This window comes from Rhinichthys klamathensis, unplaced genomic scaffold (assembly GCF_029890125.1).
Source record: "Rhinichthys klamathensis goyatoka isolate OS25496 unplaced genomic scaffold, OSU_Roscu_1.1 h1tg000090l_1, whole genome shotgun sequence".
Classification (NCBI taxonomy): domain Eukaryota; kingdom Metazoa; phylum Chordata; class Actinopteri; order Cypriniformes; family Leuciscidae; genus Rhinichthys; species Rhinichthys klamathensis.
Genome location: NW_026606629.1, coordinates 4415085 through 4433124, shown reverse-complemented (window position 1 = coordinate 4433124; position 18040 = coordinate 4415085). Strand labels below are relative to the sequence as shown.

At 39.0% G+C, this 18040-nt stretch overlaps 2 protein-coding genes across 4 annotated transcripts in view; one reads left to right on the top strand and one right to left on the bottom strand.

Annotated features, from left to right (window-relative positions):
- Window positions 1-529: 529 nt before the first annotated feature.
- Window positions 530-14371, bottom strand: map3k19 (mitogen-activated protein kinase kinase kinase 19). Of its 3 annotated transcripts, XM_056251911.1 has the most exons (15): window positions 14175-14371; window positions 13554-13735; window positions 10781-10972; window positions 10416-10570; window positions 10170-10282; window positions 9883-9992; window positions 8591-8645; window positions 7561-7639; window positions 6873-7081; window positions 4197-4240; window positions 2222-4105; window positions 1842-1943; window positions 1523-1705; window positions 1005-1420; window positions 530-860 (listed from the first exon to the last, which is right to left on the bottom strand). In XM_056251911.1, the coding sequence occupies exons 2-15, from the start codon at window positions 13722-13724 to the stop codon at window positions 770-772; spliced, it is 3804 nt and encodes a 1267-aa protein (XP_056107886.1). In that variant the 5' UTR covers window positions 13725-13735; window positions 14175-14371; the 3' UTR covers window positions 530-769. The 3 variants fall into 3 exon arrangements, with proteins under 3 accessions (XP_056107886.1, XP_056107885.1, XP_056107884.1); XM_056251910.1 differs by having other exon boundaries at window positions 1005-1705; window positions 14150-14367; XM_056251909.1 differs by having other exon boundaries at window positions 1005-1705; window positions 14175-14367.
- Window positions 14372-16871: 2500 nt separating this feature from the next.
- Window positions 16872-18040, top strand: part of kif5c (kinesin family member 5C) — a 30859-nt gene continuing 29690 nt past the window's right edge. The window contains 1 exon segment of the mRNA XM_056251907.1: window positions 16872-17345. Within this exon segment, the coding sequence (XP_056107882.1) occupies window positions 17220-17345 (126 nt within the window). The 5' untranslated portion in view covers window positions 16872-17219.

Genomic DNA, 18040 nt, shown 5'->3' with positions numbered 1-18040 from the left:
CAGCCTTCCAGTGATGTTTGAACTGGTGTTCCCTGTTCCAGAAGGGCAATATACACCCTGCCAATTACCTGGCATGTTGTCAGAGGCCATGCAATTTGTACCTTTTTTGACCTTCAAGATGACCTTAAGCTGGATGCCAAAGGTTGTGCCTCAAAAAGTGTAGTTCTATGAAGTTTACATAACCTTCGCTGTGAAGTGCATTTTTATATATTTCTTGGCTTGAAGCAGTAGCCTATGTGTGCAACTCTGTAAGTCAATAACAAATAACAAGAAACAACAGGTGGGTAAAAAGAGATTGATTTCATTATCACAGTGCTGACCCAAAGAGATCTGGGCTTTCACAGGCCCTCCAACATTATTTCTGAATATGGATGAATGGTTTTGATCTTTTGATTTAGATTTTTTCGGTGTGAGGCTATTGGTAAACGAGGCCAGCATTGTACAAACCATCATTTTACTTTTGATCACTGAATTGCAGTTGGATAAGGCAAGTGCAAACTCTGGCACTTCCCCCCTCCCCCCCCCCCCACCCACCCCCATTTTATTTAGATTTAATAAATGATATGGTTTCCACTACCTTAACCTCAGTCTTTGTGTATTTGATCATTTGTGTTAAAAGCTTATTGCCACGTTTGTCAAATGACTATTTACAGTTCTTTAATGTGTTTTAGTAAATTATATTTTCCCCATGTCAAATGTTGGGTCACATGGTCAATTTGCTTTGTATCATTGTTTTAAAAAGTTACTTTTTGATTTGGTGAATAAGTTTTCAGTTCACTGGTCTATTGCAGGTTTGGCTGTGATGAGAGATGAATGGATGTCTTAACAGTTCCTCTGCTGACGGTCGTTGCCTTGGATCTCTGCAAACAGAAAATATTTCCCACTGTTACAAAGCACACAAGAAATATGTGGAAAACAGGCTGAATATTTACAGTGGATTTAAAAACTTTACAAAAAGAACCAGAGCAAATATTTCTTCATTTTTGAGTAAAAGAACAATGTACCTGGTTAGGCAAGCCTGGACAAAGTGCTTTGCATGTGTAGAGTAGTCATCAGACAGAGAAGGCATTAAGCCCTTTCTAGCTCCAATGTAAAAAAGGGCTGCCATCTTGTTCATGTGTGCAAGGGGTGGTTTTCCTGTGGCCATTTCAAACACAGTGCAGCCAATGCTCCAGATGTCTGATTTCCGTCCATGACCTGTCTCACTTATCACCTCTGGTGCCATCCAGTATGGAGTACCATGCACAGACTTCAAAAGGTCACTCTTACTTCCATTTGAGGTCTGAAGACAGCTAAGACGACGAGCACAACCAAAGTCGATTAACTTGATCACTCCGGTGGGCATAAGCATGATGTTGTTCCCCTTCAGATCCCTATGGATGACCCTGTTGGCATGAAGATAGGCAACACCTTCCAGAATCTGTTGAGTGTATAGAACAAAGACCTTCTCTGGCAATGGTCCAAACCGACTCAGGATATTTGAGATGGAGCCACCTGGAACATACTCCATGAATATGCTTACAGTATTCTCACAGAGAGCTGTTCCCAAGAAACCAATTATGTTAGTGTGATGAAGGTTCTTAAGAAGCTCCACCTCTCTTTCCAGGCGATCATATTCTTTTTCTGCCATCTCTGAAGTTGAAGCATCCAGTGCCACCTGTTTTACTGCAATCAGCTGACCTTGACTGGTTAGCCCACAATACACCTATAAATTAAAATATAGAACAAAATGAGAAACATAAAACCTTTATATCAGATTGTGCTTGGAGAACATTTTGAAAATCATTTTTATTTTAAAGCTAAAAATGGTGCTTTGAAATGTTTATCTTTTAAACACCTACTGTCCCATAAGCTCCTTTACCCAGAACCTCTCCTTTTGTCCATGTAATAGCATCATGTGAGCAAGATCCGAGAGTGTTGTGTAGTTCACCTGAGGAAACACCCTGATGGATGAAAGAAACTCAATGTGATGAGCCATAGAATATCAACTTAAGGAATGGGGTAGTCATCCCTGCTTTTGGAGAGCTACCATCCTGCAGAGTTCAACTCCAACCCCAATAAAATGCACCCATACCAGCAAATCAAGGTGTTCAGGGTTACTTGAAATTGCAGGCAGGTGTATTGAAGCTGGTTGGAGCTGAAGTCAGCAGAAAAGGATCTCTCCAGGAGCATTGCTGGCTACCCTGACACTATGTACAAGTGAAATATGTTAGAATGTTACCTTATTTAGAAATGTCTTAAATTTTGAAGGCAAGTTATGTTTAAACTCTGTGCCATCTCCATTTTCAGTCTTGAGTGTTTCAACATCTCTTTTCTCAAGTGAGATCAACTCCTCTGCCAAAGACCGCAGCAGGTCATCAGTGAGAGGTCCATCACTGGCTTCATCTAGAAACCTCTGGTGCACAGGTGATACTGCTCCGTCACTTGTCCATGTATTGATCAGTGGCTGCGTGGGCAATCTGCTCTCACATGATATTTCAGGTTCACTTTTAACACCTGCATCCATTTGAGTCTGTACTTGATGTGTTATGTCCGTAATGAGATTTGTTTTGGGCACAGTGTTGGAAAGTACTTCTTCAATCACTGACAGTACGGAAGTACATTGTCTTTCAACGCCTGAAATTTCCCTCCCATCACCCGTAATGATGGGCATTTCAGATTTCTTCTGGACAGTTCCACAAGTAGAAGTTATAATGACATGGCATTTATTCTCTGAAGGAGGTGGGTGTTTCTTCATCCCTTTGGTAACATTATCGCTCCGCTTGAGATGCCTGCACTTAGCTCGACTGGATCTCTCAGATTGCGCTTGTTTCCTTCGGTTAACCTCCACTGTATTTTGGCCCCTCGGTTTTCCATTTATCTGTCTTTTAACTTGAAGCGCTGTATGAACCTGTCTTGCTTTCTCCGCTAAACAGTCTACTCTGAGATTTTCATAAATTGGAGTTGCAAACATTTCATAGATTGCTGGACCTTCATCTCCCTGACTGATCTTCAGAAACATGTCATTGTAAGTGACATAATCGACAGCAGACCTTGCTCGCTGTGCTACTCCTGATGCAGGCTTTTTGGCAGCTCTTGCACTTCTCGGATCTCTGTGAATTTGCTTTTGACTGTTATTGTTTACTTTCTTCTCATCACTTGACCTCGTGTGCTGAAAAGGTTCAGAGATCCTTTTTGTTGTTGGGCCTACATCTGCTGTTTTTTTGCGAGCTATTGTAGTTGCTCTTGGCAAATATTTGTTAGTAGTCTCTCCTGCAGTTACTAGGCTTGTGGGTTTACTTTCTCTAAGTTGCAGCTTTGATTGAATTGGTGAATTTATCCTGTTCCTTGTACTTTTAACAGTACTTTGATTTCTGTGTGCCAGAACATTGAATGACTGGTTTGTCTGAATAGATGTTTTGCCTTTCCTGTCATTTCCTTTAGTTGTCTTAACTGGTTTGTTCTTTTCATCTGTAGTTTGCTCTACTTCAGTAATATCCACAGTGGTAAAGTGCTTCTCATCTGCGATAAAACAGGATTCTCCGACTAAAGGATGTATTTCCCTGACTATGCTTTTGTGTCCTTCAGAAACAGAGCAGCAGTCCAAAGTTGGACACTTTCTGTGAAGATCCTTTGAGTTTTCAATTGTTTTGGAAGACTTGGAAGATCTCGTATTAGCCTCGATCTCCCTAACAGTCAATGATTCGATAGCTGTATAGCCTTTATTGTTGTCTGAAATTATATTGTTTTTATCTTTTGTGGTATTGCTAATTACAGAACTGACTAAATCCTGAAAATCCAAATAGGTCCCTAATTCCAAATTTAGTGACTTCTCTAATCCCACAAGTATCTTGTGTGCATCTTGAGGCACAGTCTCATCCTCCTCTTGGCTACTACTGCTGCAGGAGTTGCTCTCTTCACTGCCCGCTCTGGTGCCTCTGGATCTTCGGGAAGACTGGCTAGAGTTCCTTTCCAATCTTCGTCCAGATTGTGATGAGATGGGCAAGATGCTGCTTTGTTTTAAGATCAGTGGGTGCTCGAGGCTTGAACGTACAGAACCATCTGTGTATCTAATGTCCAGAGGAGTGAGATGTTTGGGTGTCCTTGAACATAGAGTAGGTGGCGTCTGGTAATCACATCACAATAATCAAAATGCTATTAAAGTCAAGATTTTTTACTTTTATTATTTGTATTTATTTTTATAAGATTTCCCTCACCTTTTTCCTGTTATTGTCATCCCCTGTGTCAACAGCTCTAAGCCCTGTAGTTAATTAAAAAGTTTTATTATATGCTTTCCCTTCATGTGACAACCTTCTCAACAGTATTTTTCATTCATGGCAATCAAATTTGCACACAGACACAACTTAAAAGTAGAGTTACCTTCAGCCCCATTAATAAGCAAGTACATGTCCTCATTTTTGGTCACACACCAACCACAAGGTAGGCAACATACTTTTTGTTTGAAAAATACTTCTTGAACATCCTGCAAGCCTCCCCCTTATAGATCATACAAAGTATTAGTGCAGACGAGGAGTAGTTTCAGAGCAGCTCAGTGGTAATGTCCATAACATTACCCCAGCACTAGCATGCTATAATTCTACTCCTCATCTGCACCAATACTGTCGCCTGACGAAAAAGTTACCACACTCATTCTTCTCAGGCTATTGCAGCTGATCAAGATTCTGGGGTCTGCTGAAATCAGACATTGGGGGTTGAAGATGCACAGCAGCTGGATCATCCTGTCACAAAATCTGAAGGATGTTTTGCAAAAGATGGGCTGCCCCAGAACCACAAACGACTACAAACCAGTTGCTCTCACTTATTATGAAAATTATGGAGAGGCTGTTCTTCATGCTTTACCTACTCCTACTTCTGTCAGGATTCTGTTCTCTGAGATTGTGACTTCTCCAGCTTCTTTCAATTCATTCTGTTTTTCTAATTGTAGGACAATCTCCAGGCAATACAAGTAAATGTCTCCTGGATCACAAACTACCCTAATAATACAGAAATGACTAACACTGGCACTACTTCCCTTCTTGTTCATCATATACGCAGTGCATTATCTGCAGATGTTCTTTGGAAACTCCTCCAGTCTTATCAGCAATATAGAGAGCAATGTAGAATTTCTTGAGCCCTGGGAAAGCAGTGAAACTATGTAACATTCAAGGTAATCTGGACTATTTGAGGAGCTACACCAGGGCTCTATTGATTCTGGCTATGAACACATCTCCATTGTGAACTCCATAGTGCTCCATGATATAGCTACCTTCTGGATTGCATGCAGTTTTACTAAAGGCAGATGCTGGCAAAATTCATCACTGCTCAGACATTCTACGACCTACCAACAAATGCCGATTGAAAATGCACAGTCAATGAGAACAAACTGCAACAGACGCCGACAGGAGTAAACGACTAAATTTGCTGAATGTGTTGGTTGACATCTGTCGGCGCCGTGTGTATAGCTTGTTTGCACATGACATCACGTCACTGCGTTGCTGTGGTGTGAAATGCAGATGGAGGGCAGGAAGCAATTTTCTACATAGGAAGCACTATCGCAAACTCAAAATGCCTGTTTTGCATCGTTTATGGTTGCTCAAACCGAGAAACCACAAGCTTTTATCGTGTACTTAACTTTTATCGTTTCTTAACTTTAAAAGTTGTCCCTTTTAATGGCATTTTGCATCTGCTGATACTGAAATAAATATGGATACCTGCTTACCTTTTGTTTTGTTATTGACTTGGTTAAATATTCACAATCTTCATTGTATTGTTTGCAGGGAAGAGAAGCTATTTTATCGCATTGCATGATCATTTGATGTTTTCACTGAAGTTCTGTAGAAATGTTGATTGGTTACCGTGAAAACAGTCACGCGCTGCTGCTTATAAATGTGTTCAACAAGCTGACAGAAGTCGATCAATTTCTTTGTTGGAAAGGTGAAATGCAACTGAAGTTTTATTGTTGTCATTGTAAAAATTCACTTTCCCATATGGCCACGGAGGATAATCGGAGAGGGTTACATTCAGCGGACAGACACTATTTTTTTTTTTGCATTTATTTCAACAAATGACAACCAAAATCAAATCCACAGAAGCTTGTGAACCTTTTTGAAGTGGCTGCGTGCATGTTAATTCACAAGCCGATTGACAGTCGCAAATCTAATGTTAATTATTAAACCAAACAAAATACAAAACTTTCAAAAACACTATCCGGTGTCTTCCCGTCACCTCCTCAACCTGCTTCCTTTAGTGTTTTTAAAGGCGGATAAAAGCGTATTACATTGTTCAGTTTTCTCCCGGAGAGATGATATGAGTTTCATTGGCAATTCTCGATTCAGAGTGGATGACCTAAATGGCGACATTTTTTACAATCACGACAGAAAATCAAAATACTGCCCTAAACTCACTAGAAGAAAGGCAGCGCAATATAAACAAATCAGATCCAGAACTCAACATGGCGGGACGATGGCAGATAAGTCTTTCAATTCAGTAGAAAAATATCTCTTCTTCATAACATAAGGATCACGTCCAACATATGTTGTGATTTTCTATTTATACCTTTCTTAACCAGCACAGTACGGACTTTCCTCCATCTTGCTCCATTCTGCTTTTCACTTCCTGCCCTCCATCTGAATTTCACTCGTCATCAGAATCACATGACTGCAAACAAGCTATTAGCCTTAACTCATGGACCAACTTGCATTTCAGCTGATGCATGTAAGTACAGTTTTAATGTTTTACTGTGCTTGTTTTTTCCAATGTAATCTGTCAAACTGCATTCCAGGAAGTGCATTTATGCATTCTGTATGTGTCCTTCTGTATATCTATTTATCTGCTTCTGTAATTTTTTAATACAAGATTTTTTTTTTTCGCAATTAACAACTGTCTATACTTACTGTTATGAATGTTAGCCCGTGCTTTCAGCAGCACACTTGCATCAAGAAGAGGGTTCATCAGCATTGGTGCAGATTTGCTGAGCTGAGTGGCATGAGCAGCAGGGAGAACGGGTATTGAGGAGGAAGTCAAACTGAGTGATGGATGCAAAGGCCTTATTTTGCCCCAGTCTTTTCTACTGTTCCATAGGCTGGGTAAGGATGAAGTCCGACTGAGTGAAAAATTTACATTAGCATGTTCATATTTTTCAAAGCATTTAAAAATTAGCTATATCCTCTTTTGAGAAATGTGCTGAATTATTCTGAAAAGTAAGGGCAGAGCTAAATGGGCAGAGCTAACCCCCCCCCCCCCCCCCCCCCCCTCTCTCTCTCTCTCTCTCTCTCTCTCTCTCTGTGGATAATGGCACACCCTGGAATCATAGTCTTATGTTGACGACGGCTTGATCCTGTAACCGTACTCCTCTGTACGGCCTTTGTGTAGAAATGAGAGGGAGCCACTGAACGGACATGGGGTTTCATGCAGGCAGATTGTTTGTGAGGGCAGTTTGTTTGTGCAGTTTATGTATACACAGCTGCTGGTGTTGGTGTTTAAGTCTGATTTGTTGACTCATGATTGGCTCTCTTGTTTATCTGAATGCTAATTTAGTTTGAGGAAGTGATGAAGGAGTGTGTATGCAGTCAGATGGCTAACCTGCTTCGTTTCCTCTCATCTTTGTCTTGTCTGATGTCCATCTTTGGCTCCATACAGCCCTCAAAGCAAATCCTGTTATCTGCAGAGACATCCAAATACACTCATTCCTAATGGTTATACTGTAGAGCTAGTATAAAAACTCACAAAAAACTAGATCCACTATCCACAGGCAACACTAAAACCAATACAAATTCATTCAAATTAAATCCACCAACATTTTAAGATCTATATATCATCGTACATGAATATTATTAAATGAAATGTGTTTGTCAAAATGTCCCTAGAAGCATTCATCCTTTTATCATATACACATAGACATCACTTTTCATGTAGTTATCAGAAAACTATTAAATATATATCTATATATACACAGTATACAATAAGAATAGTTTGGAATAATAGCTACAGAAAATTTAGCTTTGACATCGCAGGAATAAATTACATTTTAAATATATTAAATTGAAAACAGCTATTTTAAATTGTAATATGTTTCCTTATATTACTGTGTATACTGTATTTTGGATCAAATAAATGCAACCTTGTGAGTACTTCTGTTAAAAACATTTAATACATCTTACCGACCCCAAACTTTGTGTGTGTGTGTGTGTATACAAAATAATTACCTTTCATAAAGTCTGTCCTCTCTAAAGTAGCCCAAGCCTCACTGAAACCAAATGTTTTACAGTTCCTCTGAGTCTTACATAATCCTTATCTGCGAGTGTCAGAGGTTCTCTGCTGATGACTCTGTGTAGTCTGAGTCAGTCGAAACAGAGGAGCCCAAAAAGCAGAGTCAGACACACCCCTCCTATTGTCATGGATCCTCTGAGGGATGGGCTGAGAGTCTGAGGCTGCAGTGTGTGTGAGTGTGTGTTTCAGGGTGGTGGTTGCTGCCAAAGGGGGTGTTTGAAAGCCCAGTGAACAGAGAATCACTGTCCTTCTGGAATGATTCAGCAGGTGTACAGTACCTCTGACATTCTGTTTTCTAGGATGAGCATAATTAATGTTTGTTAAGTCTATTCTAGGAACTCACCTTGGTGGATGTCTGCATTGTTCTTTTGAGCAATGATAATCTCAGCTGATTCTTTCTGCAAAAAAATTAAGTCGGCATTAAACAGAAGTTGCAATAGTCTTTTCTTCCCTATTCTGATGTATATCTGAGTGAAACGGCTTCTTGAACAAGAAAAAAATATAGGACTGGACTCGATTTTGTGTATCGGGAATTGATTGGATCATTGTGGTTTGCTATTACTGTGATCTTATGTGAGTGACAGGTTGTCCCGCCCTCAAGCCGAAAAACATCATTAGGGAAGAGAAGAGATATCGTTGCAAGAGGGGAAGTTATTTTGATGAACTCTTTTCCCGCCATTGATGGAATTTTCCATTGTTTATGACACAACGCTTCCCGGCCATTGATGGAATTTTCCAGCAATCCATGTTTTTACTGTTATACGGTCTTCTGAAAAAGTATAAAATCTCCAGATCAAAGCACGTTAAAAAAGAAACCGAGACAACCAATAAAAGCATTGCTTATGCACGTTGTAGTCTTTGACAAAAACGTGATTTTCTCGACATTCAAGTGTTGATAAAAAAGAAAGCATTAAGCTAGATATGCTCTGTTAATTCGTTTGACTATATTGCATGTTCAAATATTCATACAACAAAATATTCTGGGGGCCATGAAAGTTTTGTGAAAATGATCAAAAATGCTGGTGGTCAGGTGACTGGCAACTTAAAAATAATTGCTGGCAGGGAAAGAGTTAGTTTATGAGGGCACGTGAATTAAAAAAAAAAAGTTTATAGATAAATCATTTATAATAAATACAGCAATATTTCCTGAAAAATTTGAATTGTCAATTTTGATTTCATGGTGACTTTAAAGTTCAGTAAAGGAAAGGTTTAAAATGACACAGCTGGTATGCAGCAAGAAACAAAACTGCATAAAAGCTGTGAGGTTGACCGTCCCATACAATAACCTCTCACAGAATCACACATGACTAATTCACCTGTTGACTACTGACCATCTGGAGGTGGTCCGTTCAATCAACTAACAAACACCATCATTAGCCAGCTGTGATGCCTGCTGTGACCAAGGCTCAGCCAAGTGGAACGCCATGAAGGGCTTAATTAAAACATTTCAGAGCAAATAAACTACATTTAATTGGTTTTGCCTTTACATTCCCACTGAGACATATTTATTATTTTATGCAGTTTATGCTGTAATTATATTTGTCCGCTTTTGTTCACACAGTTCACATGGATTTCTGTGGTGGACACTGGCAATGTTCACTGCATTAATGAGTAAGTCGTGTTAAAGCACCTGACCTTCATCTTATCTGAAACTGGTGTGCAACAGCCACGTGTAGGACGGCAGCTGGAGTGTACAGAAGGACTCGTTGACCAATAAGACGCGTCCAGACACGAGAATATTGTATCTCCAAAATACAATACAAACACTAAAATGAGTAAATGCATTGAGAACATAAACCGGTTTGTAAATAATTGTACTACAAATAAATAAAAATACAAAACATTGATAGGACATTTGATGCACCATGTAATCTCTTCCACAATTTATGAAAAGAAAAGTGTTAAAGCATGCAGCGTTTTACCTGTTTGCATTGAAGACTCCATTATTCTAAAGAGATCTTCCTTCTTGGTGCTCTTGATCTGAGAGACGTGCCACAGAGCAGTGTGACCTCTCCGATCAAGCATCCTTGTGTCACTGGAAATCAGAACATGTGGATCAGTGACGATTTTTCATGAGAGGCCTACGAAATCAAATACCTTACCTTTGTATTTGATTTTTATATATTACAGATCCAAGAAGTAAACTTAATCAAATTGAAATTCCTTACACCTGAAGAGACACAAGTTCTTTCACCACTTCCACGGGTTGATAGTCCCACGGCATCTGCAGTCCTTCAAACAGATCCACATCCCTTACAGCCAGCATCAGTGGGGTCAGACCATCTCTGTTCTGTTTATTTAAGTCCATCAAGTCTGTCCGGGCCTGCAACACATAAACAATATAAGACTCGTTTGTTGTAATTCCTTCCAGCCATTGCCTGAGGTGAGTGTAAAAATATATCATGACAGATGGCCAATACTGATCCATCAGAGATCTCCCTGTGGAGTCTGGCCTGCTTTGTCTGAACCTAGGGTTGATATCACATTTCAAACAGTCAAATGGCAAGTGTAAGTTAAAGTCTGAGCTGCTCACCATCAGGTCCTGTAGACAGTAGAGATCTCCCCACCAGGCTGCTAGTGAGAGCTGCCTCTGGTGCGGTCCGTCTCTCATCATAGCCATCAACAGCTCCCCCTGGAGTGCTGGTTGACTAACATGAAGAGCTGTCTGGTTGCTATGGTTACACAGTGTTGCATCAGCTCCTCTTTCCAGAAGGAAATGCATCACCTGTGTTCAAAATGTATGTGTATGTAGTTTAAGCAATGCACATATGATGGTGGTGATATTAAGACCAACATCACGATTGCAAGTGTGATATTACAACAATTAAAGGGGTCATATAATGGTACATGCACTTTTACAAGTTGATTGTACTGAAATGTGTGTTGGCAGTGCCTGTACACAACCATCATATAATGATCAAAATCCATCCAGTGTTTTTGTTTTAATCTCCTTATATGTTTTCCCCTGCCTCAAATCAAGCCGTTCGACCGTGTGACGTCACACGGTCGGACGCCCCTCCCGCGATGGTTGATTGACAGCAGCGATTCAACACAGACCCGCCCTCGCTCGTCCTGTCAATCATAGTCCGCGCGGATCGGCGCGGTCATTGTTGAAATGCTGGAGCACTGTCTATGAGCAGAATGGCGTCTAAGCGATTGTGGTGTTCTGTTCTTGGGTGCAATAACACAGCAGTCATTTTAATGTTCCTAAATCCGAACCGCTGAAGACGCAGTGGCTGAGTTCTGTTTTCGAAGGGAATATTCCCCACGAGCAACGTCAATGCTCTCATGTTTGCCGAATCATTTCTCAGTGGACTGCTTTATAAACGAGGATCAGTGTAAAGCTGGTTTTGCTAAGCAGCTGCTCCTGAATAAAGGATCGGAACCTATTCGTGTTCCTGCTGAACCTTCAGAAGAACTAAAGTGAGTGTAACGTTTTATTAATCTTTATATTAATATTTATATTAATCTTTGCAAATCGCCAGCTGCACGCTTCACGATGAATGCGTCGGTTTACACTCAGGGTACATTACAGCATGTTTTCTATGTACAACGTTCTCAATATAATTCATAATCCCACGTTTATAATGAACAACGCGTTATGGTTATTGTGTTATTGTGTTACAAACGGTGTATGCGCAGAACAGAGAGGCGGGGTGAGCAAAACTCATTATCATTAAAAGTCATATGCACTGAAACGGCGTGCTGAAAACAGAGCTGTTTTTGACCAGGTAAATAAGTGTTTTCTTACAATACTAATGAGAATTTTTAATTAAAGTATATTACAAACTTTTAATTTAGACCCTAAAGAATCATATTAGCTTGTACAAAAATGGCATTATATGACCCCTTTAAATAAACAATAAGTTAATATTGAGTAACCTCCATTTTTGACACAGCATTAGCAGTTACTTTAATATGTTTGTTCCACTAGTGAAAATCGTTCAAAAAGAAGCAACATCAAAATTGCCATTGCGCTGTGAATGAGTCAGTAATTTTGAACTAATTGGTTGAGTAAATGGTTCAATGACACACTCATAAACACTTGGCTATTCAAAATTGCCCCCGTTGCACCATTCCCTATATTACTCCACTAATATAGCCCACTAAATGAGTGAGGGAAAACTGAAAACTTTTTATTCATTTTGGCCGTTCATTTACACGACAACAGGGTTTTGGAGGCCAAACGATTGAAAACGATACCGATATCGTCTGTGTAAACTACAAAAACGCGAGTTTGTGAAAAAAGTGACGTCATGCACATGCGTATTACGTGTTCAGTAGCCGTGTAGTGTTTTTACAAAGTGACATCACCAGCTACTGCCCTGGCATGCATAATACAGCATTTTTAGTCATTTTCACGGATCCACGTGAATGGGAATCGCTCTGAAAATGGCGTCTGTAAGCGAAAAACGCAAAGAAAAACGTTTCATTATTGTCGTGTAAACGTACCATGAGTGCAGTGGAAGTGCTCTTCTGTCAAGATCTGGGAATTTATTCACCTTGACTCTCACAGTGCATGTATTCTCAGCGCAGCGGTCGGTAACCTTATGGATAATTACTGAAGTGCGCACCTCTGGTCACATGAATGGTTTGTCGAATCTGCGCACCAGCACAGGTTAAAATCTCACACTTTAATAGTATTATATCACCTAACTTATAAAAAAAGGCTGTGTGACTATGATGAATAGTTATCTCAAAATGTACATCTGAATGCAAGTTCGAGGGACTTTAACTAAATGAAATAGGCCTACATACATTTCATTAGCTATTGTCTCATTTCAGTGATTATCCCTTATAGGTTGCCGACCCCTGGTTGAGGTACATTATGAGAGCGCACTCGATAACTTCCAGATGTTTTGAACACCGCTACATGGCTGTCCCATCAAATAAATAAAGGTATAGAGTAGAGGGTGAAATCATAGTCTTTTTCATTCCTGAATGAATTGATTGAGTGAATTATTCACCCACTCATCAAAACATGTCATTTGTCACCACTTAGTAACCTACACAAAGAGTCACTGCAAAATCCTCATAACCAATGCACAGACACAAACAAAAGGAACAATACAAACAATGCAGTGCCCCCAGTGATGCTGGACTGTATATTAGTATCCTTAAAACTAATTGTGTAATCTTTAATACAGCTATTAAATAAAGAAAACAGGAAGTGGTAGAAACGCTACTAAGTGAAATATAATGCCCATTTTATCACAATCAATACAATACACCTCATTAGATTTACTACACAGAAGTCAGCTATAGTTTCTGCCTAGTTTTCATCATATCACCCTAACGTCTCATACCCTAGTAAGACCCCTCCTGCAGGCACTGATAAGGGGAGTGCAGCCTTGTGAATCATGAGACAGGTCAATTTCTTCCCAGGAGTAGATCCCCTGCTCCAGCCCCAGAGTCACAGCCTCAAGCTCTTCCTTCAACAGCTGCTCCACAAAGCTGCTTCTTTCATGTTTATTCATGCTCTAGTGTTCTGGCAGATGCACAAACACAGAAATTAGCTGCAGTTCTGGTGCACTAGTAATGAATACCATCCTCAGTATTCACAACATGTAAAAGTGATGCAGTAAAAAAAAATGGTGCAGTTCTGTCTTAATAGTGCAGTACAATACTATTTTAAGTATTTTTTAACCTATGATACATACCAAATCGTTTTTTTTTTCTTGCTTACTTATTAACACCCCAAAGCAGCTCATAATTGACTAATAAACAAAAACGAATGATCATGTATTTATGCATAAGAAAAAGAGAAGCTCTTGTGAGCCAAAAAGAACAATTTATAATGCATAAAGTTATGCATCATAGAACTTCCCAAGACAAATAATTTTATGTTAAAGTACTTATTAAATAAGAGACCATAAAACAATGTTTTGTTGTTGCTGCTTACGTACATTAAAACCAGCAAGACTCACCAGTGTCACTCATCCGTGCCTCTCTGGATTGAAATGTTTGAGTTAAATGAAGTCAAATTAGTTCCAATGTTTACGTCCTTGTGTTTTAAGGGTCAGTCCTTTGTCTTCATTGCGTCTTTGCCTGAAGCAGATTTGAGTTTACAGCCTGTTGCCAAGGAGACTCTGCCAAGGAGAGCTTTGGCATGAAAACAATGAACTCACCGTGAGACCTTTGTTTTGGTTTCTAAGGGGAAGTGTGTATTTTGTATTTGTATTTCATAATTCTTAAAGACATATTGTATTATTCCAATATTGTACACCTGTTCCAAAAAAAACGTATTTCCCAGTCAGCATATAAACTGTCTCTTGTAGCCTCTTTGCGTGTGTGTTCAGCAGAAGCTGTCCTGGGAATCATTCTGTGGAGACACAGTTGCATTGATTGACCTTCACTGAGACCAACAGCGTTTATAGGCAGAAATACACCGCTCTTTAATTCTACTGCATTAAAGGATCATATACTGTGATCCACTTCACTGATCTAACTGAATCGTTGCTATACCTTTTACAGTACTCACTGGAACACCATCACATTTTAGATTTAGTGGGAACATTTTTAGGTTAAACATTAAGTATCAGACATCACATAACATACAAGACTTGAACAGCCAGACACAACACAACGACCTCTAGTGGTCACTGCGGATGATTTCTCAATTTCACACGCTATTATTGAATGCAAAAAAGTTGTTGTTTTTTATCACTCCAGCAGGAAATACTTGTTGGATAATTAATTGTTTCCATTCCACTTATATACATTTTTTTTTTGATTGGTCGATGTATATTGTTTTACTGTTGCATTGTTTGGTCCGCTTGTTTTGTTTACATGTGTCACGGGTGCAGGAAGGCAGAAGAAGATGAAGAATAAAATTCCAATACGAAGTTTAATGAGGATAATCACATAATAATCAGACAGGCAAGGCAACACACACTAAATGTAACGTAGACCGAACACTGAAGGACTGTGAGGGAAGAACTTAGTGACTCAAATCTTGCACCTGAACAGAATGAACTAATAACAGTAGAAAAACGGATTGTCGGGAAAATCAAATAAAGGAACACATGATGTGAATGAAAAGTCCATGATAACTAAGACAAACTGAACATAACTGTGACAACATGTAGGCCTAATGTTACTTTTGTAATGATTTATGAACAAATCAGATAATACAGATATAAACAAAAGTTTCGGTAACGCTTCCTTTTACAGTAGCCTACAGTACTTACGTGTACTTACAGTGTACTTACCTAGAAAGTACTGGCTAATATAAGGTAAGTACATGGGTTAGGGGTAGGTTCAGGGTTAGTACCTAGTTATTACCCAGTAATTATAATTACTATAATAAGTACATAGTAAGTACATGGGTAACAGGACCTTGAACACTTAAGTAGGCCTACAGCAACAATGGATGACAGCATTACAAAAGAGAAATAAAGAGAAAAAAGAAAATGGAAGACAATAAAAAAGAAATAGTGGGTAATACACATACAATAATACACAATTCAATGTGACAGTAGATCAAGTTACGCAACATTCAACAGTTCGTCATACAATTTAACAGTTTTGACACTTTTTTGTTGTTAGCCTAATTGTTTTTAGTGTCATATAATTAGGTGATTAAAGTCACAAAGGAAATTATTTAATTGGGGTTGCTAAAGAACATGTACATTTATGAATTAAATATTTTGCCATTTATGAATTAAATATTTTGCCAATAAAATAATTACATATGTATTCTATTTTATGATTACAGTGAATTAAATAACAGATTATGTCACACAATGTTAAAGGAGAACTCCGGCGCAAAATGAACCTTTGGTCTAATTACACATTAGTCAACCGTTATCTGAGATTTGTTTTCATGATTATCGAATGTAAATAGTTTTATCTCTAAAAACAGTTTAGCCTATAAAGCTAGTATAACGCTATATTGGGCATAGTGTAATGACAAATAAAAATCGCTTGTTAATACCACTAACAAGGCTCAAAATAGCCCCACACTAACACGGTAGCATAATGAGGGTCCCTACCTTCAAACCGAAGCATTGAGAACTTTGTCAGTGTCCAGACAGTTTAATAAGAAGATATTTTAAACATACAGTCAACTTCGCGTATACAGACAGGAGCCATCTTTGAAATACAGTCTTTACCAGTCGATCTACGAACGCCGATCCAAGTGCGCTGGTGAGATGTAAACGAGCTATAAGTTGTGATAAGGTGAGCGCGAACAGCAGGCTTGGATCGGCGTTCAATTTTGATTTTGAGGCAAGGAATTTTGAAAGGTCAGACCAAAATTCTTTGACAAGGGGTAATTTAAAGAAAATATGATCAACTGACTCAAAACTGAATTTACAGAAATTACAATTCAAGTGAACATTACCAAATGTAGATGTGGGGTACATGTAATGTTACGGTATTTTAAAAAAAGCACCTTGTGATGATGCATAGGCTAAATGAGTGTAGCTACATAAATTATATGATAATTCCCCTGCTATTTATTTCTTTATTTTTGGCACTTTTTAATTAGCAAAAGAGTAGGCTACTGGCCTGGGGCACTTTTAATGAACTCTCCCTGTCGCTGTTGCAGTCACGGGCAGCTCTGCTGAGAGGCGCTGTTGGACAGCACCGCGCGTGGAAGGAGCGGCTCGCCGTCAGTCAGAGCGCGTGGAGCCGCAGGAGGTGGAACTGTCCAGTGCTGATGCTCTTCCAACGATCGACTTCAGCTACTAACAGCCACCGCCAACGACAACAAAACTGTTGTTAAGTGATTATATGATATGTTACACGGTGTTTTAAAACGGTGTCCAGGAGTTTTATCTGAGATTGTTTTCAGTTTCAACGCTTCTTTCGCCCAGCCAATAGGAAGGGACCGTACGGGCTGAACGGCTGGCAAGCATCGAGACATTTTGATTGTTTGATTGATGCATTCCTCTGCAGACTGCTGGGTGGATGACTAGATCTGCTGACCGGAGAGAAAGTTTCGTTAGATAAAATCGGTATCATACACGATGGTGGATGCAGCTGAATGTTGTGTGAAGGTGATGTGCCGATTCAGGCCACTTAACGAATCGGAAATCACCAGAGGTGACAAATACATACCGAAATTCAAAGGAGAAGACACTGTGGTGATATCGGTAAGATGTCTTTAAGATGTTATTAAGGCGGACAGAAAGTCCCTGTATCTTTTTTCTTACGATCTTATTTTCTTTATTTGTGCAGGAGATAGCTATATGATGTAACTTTAGATAAATATAGCCTATCACTCTATTGTGACTCATTTGTGTGATCATTTCATATCTGTCTGGGTGAATCATCCGATGGCTCTTTCATATCAAAAGGTAAGCCCTGATCTTCAGGGCTTGCTCGTACAACGTTCTTAGTTTGTTTTTGTTTTTTTTAGACAGTCAAAAATTTCATTTGAAAAGCAAACTCTTTTTTTTAAATTGTCGCATTTTAAGTTATTATGCTTTTATAAGCATTATAGCATCGAACATGCTTTCTTTTGTTTTACTTTAGCAAAATTGTTTTAGTATGAAAACAGATACAGTATGAGACACAAAACAAACATTTGAAAGGTTATGTACAAAAATGTCAAACATTATTAACAAATATAACAAATAATATATTTAATAAATGGCACATTATATAAAATACCATGTGGCAATTTGCCAAAAAAAACATTGTCCAGAGATCACAATTCATCTTCATTAGTTGACTCTTGTCTGAATGTACTTTAAATTACACTTCACTCAATAGATGTAACAGTGTGAAATGTTAGTTTGGAGGACAGAATTCACAAAAAAAATTCTCACTCGTTGTTTTCATGTCT